Source organism: Salvelinus alpinus, chromosome 1 (genome assembly GCF_045679555.1).
Source record: "Salvelinus alpinus chromosome 1, SLU_Salpinus.1, whole genome shotgun sequence".
NCBI classification, from domain to species: Eukaryota; Metazoa; Chordata; class Actinopteri; order Salmoniformes; family Salmonidae; genus Salvelinus; species Salvelinus alpinus.
The window spans coordinates 99101620-99118352 of record NC_092086.1 but is presented as its reverse complement, the minus strand read 5'-3'; the positions used below and the strand labels follow the sequence as shown (position 1 = coordinate 99118352).

Here is a 16733-nt window from a genome sequence, read left to right as displayed (position 1 = left end):
GAGAACTGCGGTGAGCCAGCAGTTGGAACAGTGGTTCAATAGCTAGGGGTTGGCAGATCCCATCTTAGGTTTGATAATGATAATTCATATATTATCTGTGTCTAAGAAGTTCACCAAAATCATATCTCCCCATTTCCAATCTCATTCGCTTCTTATCACATTTTCTTTAGCGACTGCCATTGGCTACATGCTATGCAATGGCAGAATGTACCCCCAAAAATACATAAGTAGTATTTCAAATTATTTGTACTTATACTGAACAAAAATTTAAACGCAACATGTGAATTTTTGGTCCCATGTTTCATGAGCTGAAATAAAATATCCCAGAAATGTTCCATATGCACAAAAAAGCTTATTTCAATCAACTTTTGTGCACACATTTGTTAATATCCCAGTTAGTGAGCATTTCTCATTTGCCAAGATAATCCATCCACCTGACAGGTGTGGCATATCAAGAAGCTGATTAAACAATATGAATATTACACAGGTGCACCTTGTGCTGGGAACAATACAAGGCCACTCTAAAATGTGCAGTTTTGTCACACAATGCAACAGATGTCTCAAATTCTGAGGGAGCTTGCAATTGGCATGTTGACTGCAGGAATCTCTACCATAAGCTGCCTCCAACATCATTTTAGAGAGCATGGCAGTACGTCCAACCGACCTCACAATCGCAGACCATGTGTAACCACGCCAGCCTAGGACCTCCACATCCGGCTTCTTCACCTGCGGGATCATCGGAGACCAGCCGCCCGGACAGCCAATGAAACTGAGGAGTATTTCTGTCTGTAATAAAGCCCTTTTGTGAGGAAAAACTCATTCTGATTGGCTGGGCCTGGCTCCCCAGTGGTTGGGGAGCTCCCTATGCCCTCCCAGGTCCACCCATGGCTACACATCCTGCCCAGTCATGTGAAATCCATAGATTAGGGCCTAATGAATTTATTTAAATTCACTGATTTCCTTATATGAACTGTAACTAGGTAAAATCATTAAAATTGTTGCATGTTGCTTTTATATTTTTGTTCAGTATAGTTCCACATCATCCAGCGGGACTGCAGTAGAGGGAGTCAGCAGTTTTAAGTTCCTCGGCATCCACATCACCGAGGACTTGACATGGACCAACAACACCACCACAACATCGCCTCTACTTCCTAAGGGGGCTAAAGAAATTTGGCATGCCACCCTGGGTCCTCTCCAAATACTTCTGCTGCACCATTGAGAGTGCCCTGACTGGTTGCATCACGGCCTGGTACGGGAATTGCTCCATCCACGATCGCAAGTCCCGTGGTGAAGACGGCCCAGTACATCCCTGGGACCGTGTTCCCACCTATCCAGGACATCTACTTGAAACGGTGCCTGTATTGTAATCTTTTATTATTTCTTATTGTTGTTGTATTGTCGAGAAGGAACTTGCAAGTTAGCATTTCGTTGGACAGTGTATACCATGTGTATCCTGTACATACGACCAATACATTTTGAAACTTAAAACTAGTTACTTTACATCACTGAATGCCCATTCGTCCAGTTGACGGTTTTAGTAACGGGTTCGGTCTATGCTCTGGCTCGAAATGGATCTCAGGACAGAAGGGTAATTGAATGTACAAAACATTAAGGACACCTGCTCTTTCCATGACTGACTGACCAGGTGAATCCCAGGTGACAACTATAATCCCTTATTGATGTCACTTGTTAAATCCACTTCAATCAGTGTAGATGAAGTGGAGGAGACAGGTTAAAGAAGGATCTTTTAGCCTTGAGACAATTGAGACATGGATTGTGTGTGTGCCATTCAGAGGGTGAATGGGAAAGCCAAAATATTTAAGTGCCTTTGAACTGGGTATGGTAGTAGGGGTCAGGTGCACCGGTTTGTGTCAAGAACTGCAACGCTACTGGGTTTTTCACAATCAACAGTTTCCCGTGTGTATCAAGAATGGTCCACCACCCAAAGGACATCCACCCAACTTGACACAACTGTGAGAAGCATTGGAGTCAACATAGGCCAGCATCCCTGTGGAACGCTTTTGACACCTTGTAGAGTCCATGCCCTGATGAATTGAGGCTGTTTTGGGGGTGCAATTTAATATATCGAAGGTGTCCTTAATGTTTTGTACACTCAGTGTGTCTCTGAATCAAAGAAAATCCATGTCATTTTGGTTCTTTTTTTTCAGTTTAATTTGTCTCTGCTTAGTCACTGGTTGAGTGTGAAAGGACAATGAAGAAAACTATTTTCCCCTCTGGTAGTGAAGGACTTTCTACTTCATACCTCTACGGAGCATCTGGTTAGCTGCAATAAGCATTACACTGATGATAAATGCAAAGGCAAAAGCACAAATCAGACTCTTCCGCACACAAGTGTGCTTCACCTGTTGTGTCGGGCTCGCTGTGAAGAGAGAGAGAAAAATAGAGAGACAATGACAGAGAGATAAATCTATCAGGAAAACAGTACACAATACATTGTACTCCATCGATTACAAGCCTTCGTAAGACGGTGGCATGAATTTTGCTCATTAGAAATATTGCATAGCTGTATTTATCAGCAATGTGTTAAACAAGATTGTGCTGGCTGAAGCTCTTACTGTCAATGTCCACTTGGCACACTTGGTTGTCCAGGTGGCTCTCTTCGGTCATGATGATGTTCTCAATGTCTTTCATGGTGAGGTGGTCACAGAACGTGTCGTACAGCAGCCTCTTCAGCTCATCTACCGTTAGCTTCGACATGTCACACTGGGGGATAGTACCAGACACGAACACTAACTAGGTTTCCATCCGACAGATTTTCATGCGAATATCCAAAAATACACATAAAAAATATGCAAATGTTCGACCAGTGGTGTGTTTCCACCAAAGGTACTTGTTGCGGATAACAATCAGTGTGTGATGAGGTAATGCACACAAAAAAAGTTACGTTTTCATGTACCGAATAAAAATGTTGATATATCGTGTCAAACATTTTCCACAACACCAATAGTTTTATCACAAAAACTGTTGTGTTAAATAGCACATGTGCCTACTCTGGTTTTGGTACATGTGCTCTAGCCAACAACAGATACAGTAGGCTAGTCTACATGATGAGATTATTATGGATAAGAGCGACAATATTTTTTATTTGTCAAACAGCAGTAAAGCAACGATCATCATGTCACCAGAATAAGACCCTCAATATTTATTGGAAAGGAGCATTAAGCTCATCCACTTACACGTTCACCACCCTGTGAAGGTCATCTGTAGCCTAATAAACTGCATGCTCCCCGACGAGTCGTACTGGGAGGACCACACAACATTTCATCATGTGACTCCAAATTTACCTCGATATAATTGTTATTATATCAATATTTGCGCATATAAGCGTTTCCACCAACATTTCTCGCATAATCAACTTTACAGACACAAAAAGATTTCACCTTGTCTATTGTAATTTGTTTTGACAACATTTGGACATTTCCTGACAAATTTTCTGTTTCCATTAGGCCTGTCGTGACATTTTTTATCCGACATGTACTTTACCCGCATAAAAAGGTTGTATGGAAACTTGGTTACTGACCACAACTACAGGTGTCTGTCTGCATATTAATGTTTGAGCAAGGTTACACAGGGGAGTATTTCTATGTTAGACAATTATAAGAGGTGCAAGGGTTTCTATCTCTACACAGACACATGGATGTAAATCAGAGGAGGCTGGTGGAATGAGCTATAGGAGGACAGGCTCATTGTAATGTCTGGAATGGAATTAATGGATCTGTATCAAATACATCAAACACATGGAAACCACATGTTTGATTCTGTTCCATGTATTCCATTCCAGCCATTACAATGAGCTCATCTTCCTATAGCTCATCCTACCAGCCTCTTCTGATGTGAATTACTGTTATGAAGTTTAAAATCATGAACAGCCCCCTGACTATTATGACTTCCAATGTCATGATCCAGTCATCACGGAGTGATGAAGAATTTAAACAATGAAGCAACTAAGAAAGTGTTTGTATTAATTGTCTGAACATTGCTCTGGAATACTCTCTCTCTCATGGAAAAATTGAATAGAAATTTGAATCTCAGGGGAACGATTGCAATGGCAATTAGGAATATCATACGTGATTTCATAACCACAGTGGAATCGGCCTCTCTTTAATGACTCATTTAGCTCCTATCATGTTTTTATGGTAATTCTAATTAGACTGACTGTGGTTTATTATCACAAAAGCTTTAAAAGCCCTCAGGAAAATCATCTCACTCTGATGAGGAAATATTAAGCCATAATTAACTCTGAAAAAGAAAGAAGAGAATGAGACTGCACAGATGAGGCTTTTGATAGTGATACTAGTGATACTTTACCTTCCAAAACACAGAGTCAAAGTTCGCCCCATGGAACTTATCAGGCATCCCAGCAGCAATAAGTTTTGGTCCAAGCAGTGCAACAAATTCGTCAAAGTCAACCTGGCCATCACCTGCAGGGACAGGAGAGTGGATATTTAGTAAATAGTTTTGTCAGCCAGACACTTTTACACATGTAATGGGACCAATGGTTTATCTTGAATTATCCCAGTAAACCTAATTTAAAATTGCGTATGTTTGTAACTCACCATCAATGTCCAGCCTTTGGATAATAATCTCCAGCTCCACCTCATTAGGCATGTATCCCAGCGACCGCATGGCTACCCCCAACTCCTGCTTTGATATGTAGCCGTTTCCATCTCTGTCAAACACCTTGAAGGCCTCGCGGATCTCTGTGGGGAAATGGAGGGTAGAAGGGTTGAGACTAGTCTGATATTCTATTTCTAATGCACTGATAATTTGTAGTTCACATTTCCCCACCACACAACAGAGCTGTCCTGACCTCTCAAACCACTCATAGAGAACTGCATAGTCACTTCACCCCTACCTACAAGTACAAATTACCTCTAACCTATACCCCCTATAGCCTCGTTATTGTTATTTTATTGTGTTATTTTTTACTTTAGTTTATTTGGTAAATATTTACTTAACTCTTCTTGAACTGCACTGTTGGTTAAGGGCTTGTAAGTAAGCATTTCACGATCTACACTTGCTGTATTCGGAGCATGTGACAAATACAGTTTGATTTGATTTGATGTGTTAATAATGCTCAGACTCAGAGTTATGTGGCGTTATATTCACGTAAATAATGCTGACTTAGAAATATGTGGTATTATGCTCATATCTTATTGCGGCTAGTTGGCTGACATTTTCAATGCTCAGCTGAATTTGTAGGGCTTTAAATCTATGAGTGTTTGTTTGCATCAAACAGCAGAGGCACTGACATTTTACATCTGTGATGCCAACTGTATCTTATTCACTTCAAACAGAATACTGTAGCACAAGAGGAGAGGCTACAAGCCTAATATCAGTAGCTAGGGGTTATGGAATAGTTTCCATACCAGATCTGGAGGGTTGCAAATAAACAAAATGCTCATCAATATGGTAAGGGGCTTTATATGGTTGTTTGGATAAGGCTTGTAATATCTTTGACCTGGAGTTTACTTAGATACAGTATATCACCACTGAGGTTTTGAGCCATCTTTCCAGGCTCGGTAAAAGACAACAGATCAGAATCAGCTAGTACAAACTGAGCATATTGTGCATACAGTCATAAGATTTCAGCACGTCACTTCAACAATACTGTGCTCAAATGAGGTATACCGCTTTCCTTCCACCTTCAATTAATTTCAAACGCTAAACTCAACCTGCGCATAATCCATGCAAATGCCACTTTAAATCCACATTTGGTGGTGAATAGTCCTTCCAGTGACAAAGAGGCTTTAAATATTGCACTTACCAAATTGTAACAAGACTCAAGGGGTTTGAAAATGACAAATTAAGTGGATAATGTGTTTCGAGGAACTGGTTTTTATATTCCCCTGCTGAATGTATAATCCAAGGAGGCTGTTACTTAAACAGTATAACAATTGAATGGATCCTACATCAATGGTAGCTGAGTGGCCATAGGCCATTTATATTTAGTGAGTTGAGGCAAAGTCCAAAGGATTTGCAGATTTCACTATGGCTTGTTTGTACTCACATCACATACAAAGTATCCAATAAATATTGTATTGTTATATGTATGGGATCTGAATTACAATATGCTAGTGAAGTAATTATCTGTAGAAAAACACAACTTCATTTTTTGACAGGAGAATTGCAATAGAAATAGCATGCAAACCAATTAGCCTACACTCAAATTACTTTTGTTGTGATGAATAATTTGAGCACTTGTGTGCATGTGTTAACCTTCTGTTCAATGCAATTGATAAAAGGCATATCGGAACCTCTTTGGTGTACTGATGGCTGAAAATAGATTTGTCCCTGTGTCTAATCTGTGGCCAGGGTCAGACTGGCCCTACTGCTCTGGGACACAACAGCAGGATTAAGACAAATCACACAATACAATTACAGTGAGTGCTGTTATAACTGCTATGTTTCCCAGAAAGCACATCAATGGAAATCGTGATTAATGATTTCTATAACTGTCAAATTAATGAGAAAGTTGTTCAGCATTCACATCCTATGTATAATGGAGATTAATACGGTTATCTCTTTCCATACCAAGTCGTTTCATGGGTGTCTCTAATCTTGGCAGTATTAGGAAGGTTGATAAAAATACCAGGGCCTCAATGTAATAAACTGTTTCTGATAATAATTCAATTTTCACCACATCCAATGATATTTCTAAAACTAAAAGCATTGTATTTGGAACAAAACACCCACTAAACCATAAACCTCAACTAAACCTTGTAATAAATAATGTGGAAATTGAGCAAGTTGAGATTACTAAACTGCTTGGAGTAACCCTAGATTGTAAGCTGTCATGGTTAAAACATATTGATGCAGTAGTAGCTAAGACGGGGAGAAGTCTGTCTATAATAAAGTGATGATATGCCTTCTTAACAACACTATCAACAAGGCAGGTCCTACAGGCCATAGTTTTGTTGCACCTTGACTACTGTTCACTCCTGTGGTCAAGTGCCACAAAAAGGGCTTAGGAAAATTGCAATTGGCTCAGAACAGGGCAGCACGGCTGGTCCTTGGATGTACACAGAGAGCTAATATTAATAATATATATGTCAATCTCTCATGGCTGAAAGTGGAGGAGAGATTGACTTCATCACTACTTTTATTTATGAGAGGTATTGACATGTTGAATGCACCGAGCTGTCTGTCTAAGCTACTGGCACACAGCTCAGACATCCTTGCATAGCCTACAAGACATGCCACAAGAGGTCTCTTCACAGTCCCCAAGTCCAGAACAGACTATGGGAGGCACACAGTACTATATAGAGCCATGACTACATGGAACTCTATTCCACATCAAGTAACTGACGCAAGCAGTAAAATTCGATTTACATTTTATTTTTTTTAAACACCGTATGGAACAGTGGGGACTGTGAAGCAACACAAACATTGGCACAGACACGTGCATACACACACACGCACGCACACACACACACAGACACAATAACATACGCACTATGCATACACATGGTTGCTGCTCTGGCACCCCAATGGTGGAACAAACTCCCTCACGACGCCAGGTCAGCGGAGTCAATCACCACCTTCCGGAGACACCTGAAACCCCACCTCTTTAAGGAATACCTAGGATAGGATAAAGTAATCCTTCTAACCCCCCCCCCCCCTTAAAAGAGTTAGATGCACTATTGTAAAGTGGTTGTTCCACTGGATATCATAAGGTGAATGCACCAATTTGTAAGTCGCTCTGGATAAGAGCGTCTGCTAAATGACTTAAATGTAAATGTAAATGTAAATGTAACATGGATTTAGTACTGTAGATATGTGGTAGTGGTGGAGTAGGGGCCTGAGGGCACAAAGTGTGTTGTGAAATCTGTGGATGTATTGTAATGTTTTTAAAATTGTATAAACTGCCTTAACTTTACTGGACCCCAGGAAGAGTAGCTGCTGCTTTGGCAGGAAGTAATGGGGATCCATAATAAATACACATAGAGATACTCAGTTCTAACAATATGATGTGTGGATCAATAACTCTTACATCTTCTTCAGCTGTGTTGACAGTCCTCTGACAGTCCTCCAGCCATTGTTAAGTGTGTTCTATGGGAAGGGGACAGCTAGGCTCTGGCTCTGGTTGTTTGATCTGCTGTCAGGGTATCACCTTTTTATTTTATTGTTTCAGTAAAAGAGAAATCCTCCCTCTCATGGTATCCCTTCCGGTTTCAATTCTCTGCTGTGTCAGATTAACATCCCATCAGCTCTGACAGAGAGATGAGGTCACATTGACCTGGCCATCAGACATCTTTCTGCCCCTCTCAAAGCCTCACAATGGTCCTCTGTAGCTCAGTTGGTAGAGCATGGTGCTTGCAATACCGGGGTAGTGGGTTTGATTCCTGGCATCACCCATGTAAAATGTATCACTGTAAGTTGCTTTAGAGAAAACTCTCTACTAAATGGCTTATGATATTATTATAATAGCAACACATGTATTACTTCCACCTGATCAATGGGTGTGATTGAACAATTGTCTTTTAGCTCATATAGTGCCAACTTTTACTGTTGATATACACTCATTGGCCAGTTTATTAAGTACACCCATCTAGTACACCCCTCCACTTGGGGCTCATGAGTGGCACAGCAGTCTAAGGCACTGCATCTCAGTGGTAGAGGTGTCACTACAGACCCTGGTTCAATTCCAGGCAGTATCACAACCTGGCTGTGATTGGGAGTCCCATAGGGCAGCGTACAATTGGCCCAGTGTTGTCCGGGTTAGGGTTTGGCCAGAGTAGGCTGTCATTGTAAATAAGAATTTGTTCTTAACTGATTTGCTTAGTTAAATAAAGGTCAGACCCCTCTTTGCCTCCAGAACAGCTACAGATATGCTGTGGCGTTCAAACGTTGCTCAGTTGGTATCACGGGACCATACCACTACACCACTGCCATCAGCCTGTACACCAGCCAGGAAGGGGCCATTGACTCATGCTGCTTATGCCAAATCCTGACTCTGCCGTCAACATGACGCAACAGGAACTGAGATTCGTTGGACCAGGCAATGTTTTCCACTCCTCAATTGTCCAGTGTTGGTGATCGCGTGCCCACTGGAGCCGCTTCTTCTTGTCTTTAGCTGATAGGAGTGGAACCCTGTGTGGTCTTCTGCTGTAATAGCCAATCCGTGACTAAGACCAACGAGTTGTGCGTTCCGAGATGCCGTTCTGTACACCACTGTTGTACTGCGCCCATTACTTGCCTGTTTGTGGCACACCTGTTAGCTTGCACGAATCTTGCCAATTCTCCTTCGAAGTCTCTCAGCAACGAGCTGTTTTCGCCCACAGGACTGCCGCTGACTTGATGTTTTTTGTTTGTCGCACCATTCTCGGTAAACCCTAGACCCTGTCATGCGTGAAAAGCCCAGGAGGCCGGCCGTTTCTGAGCTACTGGAACCGGCGCGCCTGGCACCAACGATCATACCACACTTAAAGTCGCTTAGGCCCGTTGTTTTGCCCATTCTAACGTTCAATCGAACAGTAACTGAATGATTCGATGCCTGTCTGCCTGCTTTATATAGCAAGCCACGGCCATGTGACTCACTGTCTGTAGGAGTGAACCATTTTCGTGAAGGGGTGGTGTACCTAACAAACTGGCCACTGAGTGTATGACGCCATCAGGCTGATAACTGCAATGCCCCTTGGAGTGTTGTGGCTGTAGAGACAGCCACCAGTGACTGAGCATTATTGGGGCAGCGATTAATCACTTTTTCACCTATTTGTTTTCTCTTTCAAAACAGCCATATTTTTTATATAGATGTTATGATATGTTAATTGTCAATGCTGAATATTACGAATCAGCTCCAAGTATATCTTGGCTCTCTATCAGATATCCTTAATATGAGTGAGAGAGGTTGAAGGTCATAGATTCTTGAAGGTCGTAGTTTTAAGTCTTAGTCCTTGATTTAATGTAAAGGTTATGGCCACCAAATTGCTCCTATGCCAAGAAGAGTTATACTTTGAAATCTTAGCTCCCTTGGCATATCATTTATTTTACATGTTCAGAACTTTTTCAAAGTCATTCAAAACTTTAGTTTCCCACAGTTAGTTTAAAAATCCACAGTTAGTTAACAAATTAGTTAAATTCATGATCTGTTTCTTTGAGAATTGAATACTACAAAGCCTGGCTCGTCGTCTGCGCATGTCCATTTTCTTCAAAGTAATTGCACAACTGCAGATATTTGACTGGAGTTGAAGTCTCACGTCGACTATCATTATTTATGCTCACAATACACACCTGATCTGTAGAATTGCTGACATTCCTGAGCAACGGCAGGACCCTGAACACACACCGAACAACGTTCCATTATTGAAGATATAAGTCAATTCCTTCATTTCCACCTGGTAGTCACTTTAAAAGATTCCAATCTAGATGTGTATTAAAATCTCCTCAGTCAATCTGCTCTGTAGAGCAGAAAGAAACCATCTCTGGTGTAGTGTGCCCAGCCCTGAAAGGGGATCTCTACAGGGGTCTGTCTGCTCCGTTCCCCCTGAACAAAAGGTCACCTATGAGCCAGAGCCCTATTCCTCCCCAGTGCCTCAGGACCATAGTTTCCCTCTCTGAGGAGGACCGTTTTTTCTGTCTCACTCTGCAGGTAGGTCTTGTATGGGTGATATAGCTCTATTCTGCACTGTCCCAATGCTTTCCCAACAAATGACTGACAACAATCAAACAAAAATGAAAAACCACAAGACTGTGTGGTTCCAACTGACTGACAATTGTATTTGCTGAAGCTGGTGTCAGATATTCAATTTTAAGCGACCTGCTCATCCATTTCATGAGAATTCTCTCTCTTTCAAAAGGCTTGTCTTTTTATCATAATATAGCTGAATTGGCACTGTGACATTGGTTCTGCATTCAGTGAGACTGCGGCTGAGAGAGAGTGAGAGATAGAGAGAGAGTGAGAGAGCGAGAGAGAGAGAGAGAGAGAGAGAGAGAGAGAGAGAGAGAGAGGGGGGGGGGGGGAGAGAGGGAGGGAGGGTTACCAGAGATCCCTCCTCTTCAGATAGCTTACTGTGAGCCTGGAGCTCTCCAAGAAATTATCACAATCTCCAGTCATGACTTGATCTTTGTTATGACATTTTCAATAATTCAGCTTCAGAGCTTTGTCAGATTGTCCTTTGAAAATTCAGAGCGTTTCGCTCTCTAAGCATTTAGTGAGCACACTGGACGCTCTAACCAAGGAGTAGGGTTGATCCGAGCATTCTGACCTCACAACGGCAGTCAAGCACCCAAACTAACTGGCTAAAGTTAGCTAGCTTGCTATCTACTTCCAAACATAAAATGAGAGAACACGTCAACACGTCAATTAAAACAATTTAATTACGCTTTTTTTGCAGATGTTTACTGACACCGGTCATTTTCGATGGATGTTGAGCGTTCCTAAATTCATCAGTTATTCTGCGTTCTGGCACACTCAGAAGAGAGTGCTCTGAAATCGGATTAGATAGCCAGATGGAATTTTACGAACACACCCTATGTATGAACTCTATTATAGCCCAATTAGAGTCCAGTGTCTGTTCAACTGTGTGTTAGGTATTATGTGTAAATCAGCTGATGGGGAGCATTGCTGTCATACAGAGGGTTATGGGTCTCTGTCAAATGTTAGCATTGTATCAAATTTATTAGCTAATTCATTTTCAGATTTACAGTAGTCAGAGACCTCATCTCTTTATATGAGGTGCTTATATCTTCCCATTTGTAACCATGTATGAAGACAGCTTTGCATACAAAGTGGAAAGTGATCTAAGTCCTACAACAATGTCTTGTGTCTGGGGGATTCTCTGACATTCTGTGATCTATAAAGAACGTTTGTGAGCTCTGTCAGTTGTGCATTGAGAAACAGGAAGAGAGGTGGAGACTGAGACATGGGATCTCACTCTAAGGAAATCAGTGCTCCGTGGTCTTATCTTGCTCGGCAGACTTGTTCAAGGGCGAGAACTGGCAGTCCTAAAATACTTTCCTGACTATGCCATAGCTGTCGAGGTGCACTTGAATTAACTGTTTCAGTCTGATTATTTTGAGGTGTTGACTCTTGTTCGTAGGGAATATTTATTGGGAAGAATAACAAAAAAGTGCCATTCGCTGTAATCCCCTTTAGTTCCCTGATGATGAATATAGTTACACCTCCTGACAACATATTTAATAACCTATTTTCAATTAAAAAAATTATGCATTATTTTGTTAATAATTTTTCTATCATATAGCATCTGTAACAATTGTAATTTTGGTGAGAAAATGGAAATTGATACAATTATTATTATAGCACTTTGCAGTATCATCAAGGAGCACAAAGGTTTTTAATATTGAAACTTGGACAGTGCAGTATTACAGTGTAATCAGTCCCAGAAACCAGTCACCCAGCCAAAATACAATTACTTTATAAGGCAGACAAAAAAGACATTTGAGATTGTCCGGGTATCTATTTGGTTAACTATTTAGCAGATGGCGGACTGAAGATGGAGGTGCAGAATGCCTCATGAGATATTGCAATATTCATTATCTCTAAAACGGACCAAATAGTAGCACTACACTGATCCATTTGCTCGTGGGCAATAACATTCAAACTGGATAATAACCCGAAAAAAACATATAAGGACAGAAAAGTTCATTGATAAATATTAGGAAGGCATTGTCACGTCTACTCCCACTCCACCGCTTAGGCGCTCAACGTCGCCGGTTTACTAACCACCGGTTAACCCAGCATTACGCACACCTGGCAACTCGCATTACGCACACCTGCGCCCCATAATTAGGCACAACTGGACTTGATCAATACCCTGATTACTCCCCCTTTATTTAGCCCTCATTTGTCATCAGTCTTTAGGTGTTATTGGTTGTCTCTCATGTTCAGTACGCTTCCCATGTTTGATCTTTTGTATGTTCCCATGTGTTGGGACATAGATGTGGCCCTCGTCAGGCTCTGGAAAGGGAAACTGCTTCTGCTACCTGCCCTCCAGAACGCATCTATGTCCCCACGGGGGTGAGAAATCGGCTGTTGACCTGAGCACATACATCCCTTGCCGCCGGACACCCAGATATCACCCACACCATCCAATCCCTCTCTGAGAAGTACTGGTGACCCACCTTGGCGCAGGACGTCGCCCACTATGTCAACTCCTGCTCCATATGTACCCAATCCAAATCTCCAGCAGGGAAACTACTTCCCCTTCCCGTGCCTCAGCAGCCTTGGTCACATCTGTCCATAGATTTTGTTGCTGATCTTCCTCCGTCTGATGGTTTCACCACTGTTATGGTTGTTGTGGACAGATTCTCAAAATCCTGCCATTTTATCCCTTTTTCTGGTCTTCCTACTGCTTTCCAGGTTGGTGAGACGTTGTTCCAACAGGTTTCCTGGCACTATGGCCTTCTGGAGGACATCATCTCCAACCGTGGACCCCAATTCACGGGTATGGAGAGCCTTCATGGAGAAGCTGGGGCTCACGGTCAGCCTCACATCCGGGTACCGGCCTCAGTCCAACGGCCAGGTGGAGAGGCCCAACCAGGAGCTGGGGAGGTTCCTTAGGAGTCACTGTCAGGACCAGCAGGGGGAGTGGGCCCGGTTCCTTCCCTGGGCGCAGTACGTCCAGAACTCACCTCGTCACTCCTCCACCGGGCTGTCTCCCTTCCAGTGCATCCTGGGGTACCAGCAGGCCCTGGCCCCGTGGATCCAGAGCCCGACCGAAGCAGCAGACGAGTGGTTCCGGCATGCAGAGGAGGTTTGGATCGCTGCCCACGTGAGGCTCCAACGCGCCGTCCACCGACAGAAGTAGGAGGCGGACCGCCACCACAGTGAGGCTCCTGTATTCCGTCCTGGTGATTGTGTCTGGCTCTCCACCAGGAACCTCCCGCTCCGCCTGCCCTGCCGGAAGCTGAGCCCCCGGTTTGTGGGTTTGTTCAAAGTACTCCGGAGGGTCAATGAGGTAACATACCGTTTGCAGCTCCCCACTGACTACCGGATCTCACCCTCTTTCCATGTGTCCCGCCTTAGGCCGGTGGTTCCTAGTCCCCTGGCTGATGCCATCTCCCACGATATCCCTTCGCCACCACTGGACATCGAGGGAAGCCCTGCCTATGCCGTCAGATCCCTCCTGGACTCCCGACGTTGTGGGGGTCGACTACAGTACCTGGTGGACTGGGAGGGGTACGGTCCAGAAGAGCGGTGTTGGGTTCCGGTGGACGACATTCTAGATCCCAACAAAATTTGAGATTTCCACCTTTGCCATCCAGATCGGCCCACTGTCACGTCTACTCCCGCTCCACCGCTCCGGTGCTCGACGTCGCCGGTTTACTAACAACTAACCATCAGTCCTTAGGTGTTATTGGTTGTCTCTCACGTTCAGTACGCTTCCCATGTTTGTTCTTTTGTATCAGTTCCGTATTAACCTCACTTTCTGCACCTGCTTTTTGACTCCCAGCGTATACGTTACATGCAGTCGAGGTCAAAACATGTCAGAGAGGAACCAGGGGAAAAAATTATGAACCAAACTCCAAGAGAAAACAACGCGATTCCTCGACAGACACCATTGGCTTTTCACCACCTGGTACGGTAAGAGTGGAAACCGACCTGCTAAAATCAAGAAATTATAAATTGGGAGTATTTGAACTTGTCAGTAAAAAAATAAAGGAGAACGAGTGACGAAAAAGCTGCGACAATGGAGAAAGAAACAAACAAGCTAAAAGATACAGTCAATACTGTTGAATCTGATGTTAATGAACTTAAAAAGGAGAACATGTTTCTAAGAGAAGCCTTACATGGAATACAGACTAGATCCATGCGAGAAAAACTGGTGCTTAAAGAAAATGAGGGTGAAAGATCCTGAAAGCATGGGGAAAGAATTCCTCCTTGAAGCGCTACAGATCCCATGCGATACTGTTGACAAAATCAAGCCTTACAAAAAACAATTGCAGTTTTGAAACTGCAGTAAAATTGCAGTAACTGCAGTCGACTGTAGTATTTTGGACGCAGTAATTGCAGAATAACTGCACTGTACTGCAGTTAGTTCTACTGCACTCTAACTGCAGTTATACTGCAAAATTACTGCAGTAAAGAAAACTTTGTTATTTGGATGCAATATTTGCAGCACACTGAAGTTAGACTGCACTCTAACTGCATTTATCACTGCAGTTATACTGTACTCTGACTGCAAACGTTTTTCAAACGCGTACACCGTTTCGGATAGAGAGGACAACGATACGAGTGCCCAATCGTTGCCAAATTTGCATTCTTAAAGATAAAATAGTGGTTAAAAGCCTGGGCAAAAAACTCACTGGCACGAAAATAGGAATGAATGATCAGTTCATGAAGGAAATTGCAGAACGGCGCAAAGTTCTGTACCCAGTTTTCAAGGTGAATAGACTTATAGGGAAATGTGTAGCTCTCGTAGTCGATAAACTGTACATTGATAACCAACTGTTCCGAGACACCAAGACTACTCCATGGCTATTCTAAATAATACAAAGTTCGAAAAGAGGAGTTGAATAATGGAACGCCCAATACTATCCATGGTAGGGATTGTAATCAAGGAAAAAACGGAAAACAAGAAAATACAACAATTGATAAAGAAATAAACTACAAACCCACTCTATCAATCAAGATAGCATGTTGTAAAATAATTTGTATTCGACTTTCTATTCATATTATTTATAAATAGATTTTAAAAAACAGCATTAGAAGAAAGGATAATTATTTAAATAATACATATTTCAAATATAATGAACTGGAACACATAAGTACTTAAAAGCCCAAAATTAGGTAGGAATCAACATGGTAGAGATAAAAAAAAAAAACACAGCAAACAGAGGACATAGAAGGCACAGTATTTGGGTATGTGTGGGTGTATTGTGATGGAAGATGGGGTATATGTTTTTGTGTTTGGAAAAGTCTGGAGTTAAGTGAGTGAAAAAGGAAAATTGTTGCAAATGCCAGAGCCCATGTGTGTCTGCGAGCAGGAGTAGTGACAGAGAGCTTTCAATTTTGTGCAGATATGGGATATACATTTTAAAATAGATTATAAATATAGTTTATTGTTTTAATTTCTTATCATGACGGAGCAGTCCCCAACCCTGTACCCTAGACACGCACCTGAGTGACCCACACACTAAGGATAAATCCTTATCTGTTTAATAGGCCTACTGCAAGTAGCCTATATGCAGCCAAGACAGAAAGATAAACACGGTCAAAGACCCACTAAAGCAACACTGCCCCCTCAAGAGTCTGAGCCTGCCTGGCAAGGTTGGTCCTATAAAGCTAAAGCCCCCGGATATGTGAGCATAATATACAAGGAATTTTTCAAAGCTGCTAATGAGAACCTTGATGACCTTGTACCTAGCTGGTGGGGATTCCGGTGGGGTGCCCCCACACAGGTAGTAGCAGTACTGGCTACACTAGCTGCAGTAACCCATGGGGAGGGGGTCACAATCAGAGAAGGGGCTAATTATTGTGGCCCTGGTGGGACAAAATAATCAAAAGGTCTGACTGCACAGAGATGCTTGGTAAAATGGTCACAACGGGGGACTAGTGTGTGTGTGTTTCAGGGTAGGGGGGTGTATCTGAGCACCATCAGCTAAGACTTGACACTGGTTAATCAAATCTCCCCATTCTTGCTCAATTTTGCGTGCCTTCTCAAACAGCTACAACTGTATATGCATTCGCACATTAAGCCTTCTCTTGAGTTGGGCTCAGGGATGAAATAACTGTTAAACATCTGAGCTTG

The 16733-nt window shown here is 42.5% G+C and overlaps 1 protein-coding gene across 1 annotated transcript in view; it reads right to left on the bottom strand.

The window, feature by feature from the left end:
* Positions 1-1357: 1357 nt before the first annotated feature.
* LOC139536424 (calcium-binding protein 7-like) overlaps positions 1358-16733 on the bottom strand; it is a 29097-nt gene continuing 13721 nt past the window's right edge. The window contains exons 2-5 of the mRNA XM_071336957.1: positions 4578-4721; positions 4330-4442; positions 2577-2724; positions 1358-2380 (exon numbers count right to left, since the gene is read on the bottom strand). Of these exons, the coding sequence (XP_071193058.1) occupies positions 2253-2380; positions 2577-2724; positions 4330-4442; positions 4578-4721 (533 nt within the window). The 3' untranslated portion in view covers positions 1358-2252. The remainder of the gene's footprint in view (positions 2381-2576; positions 2725-4329; positions 4443-4577; positions 4722-16733) is intronic.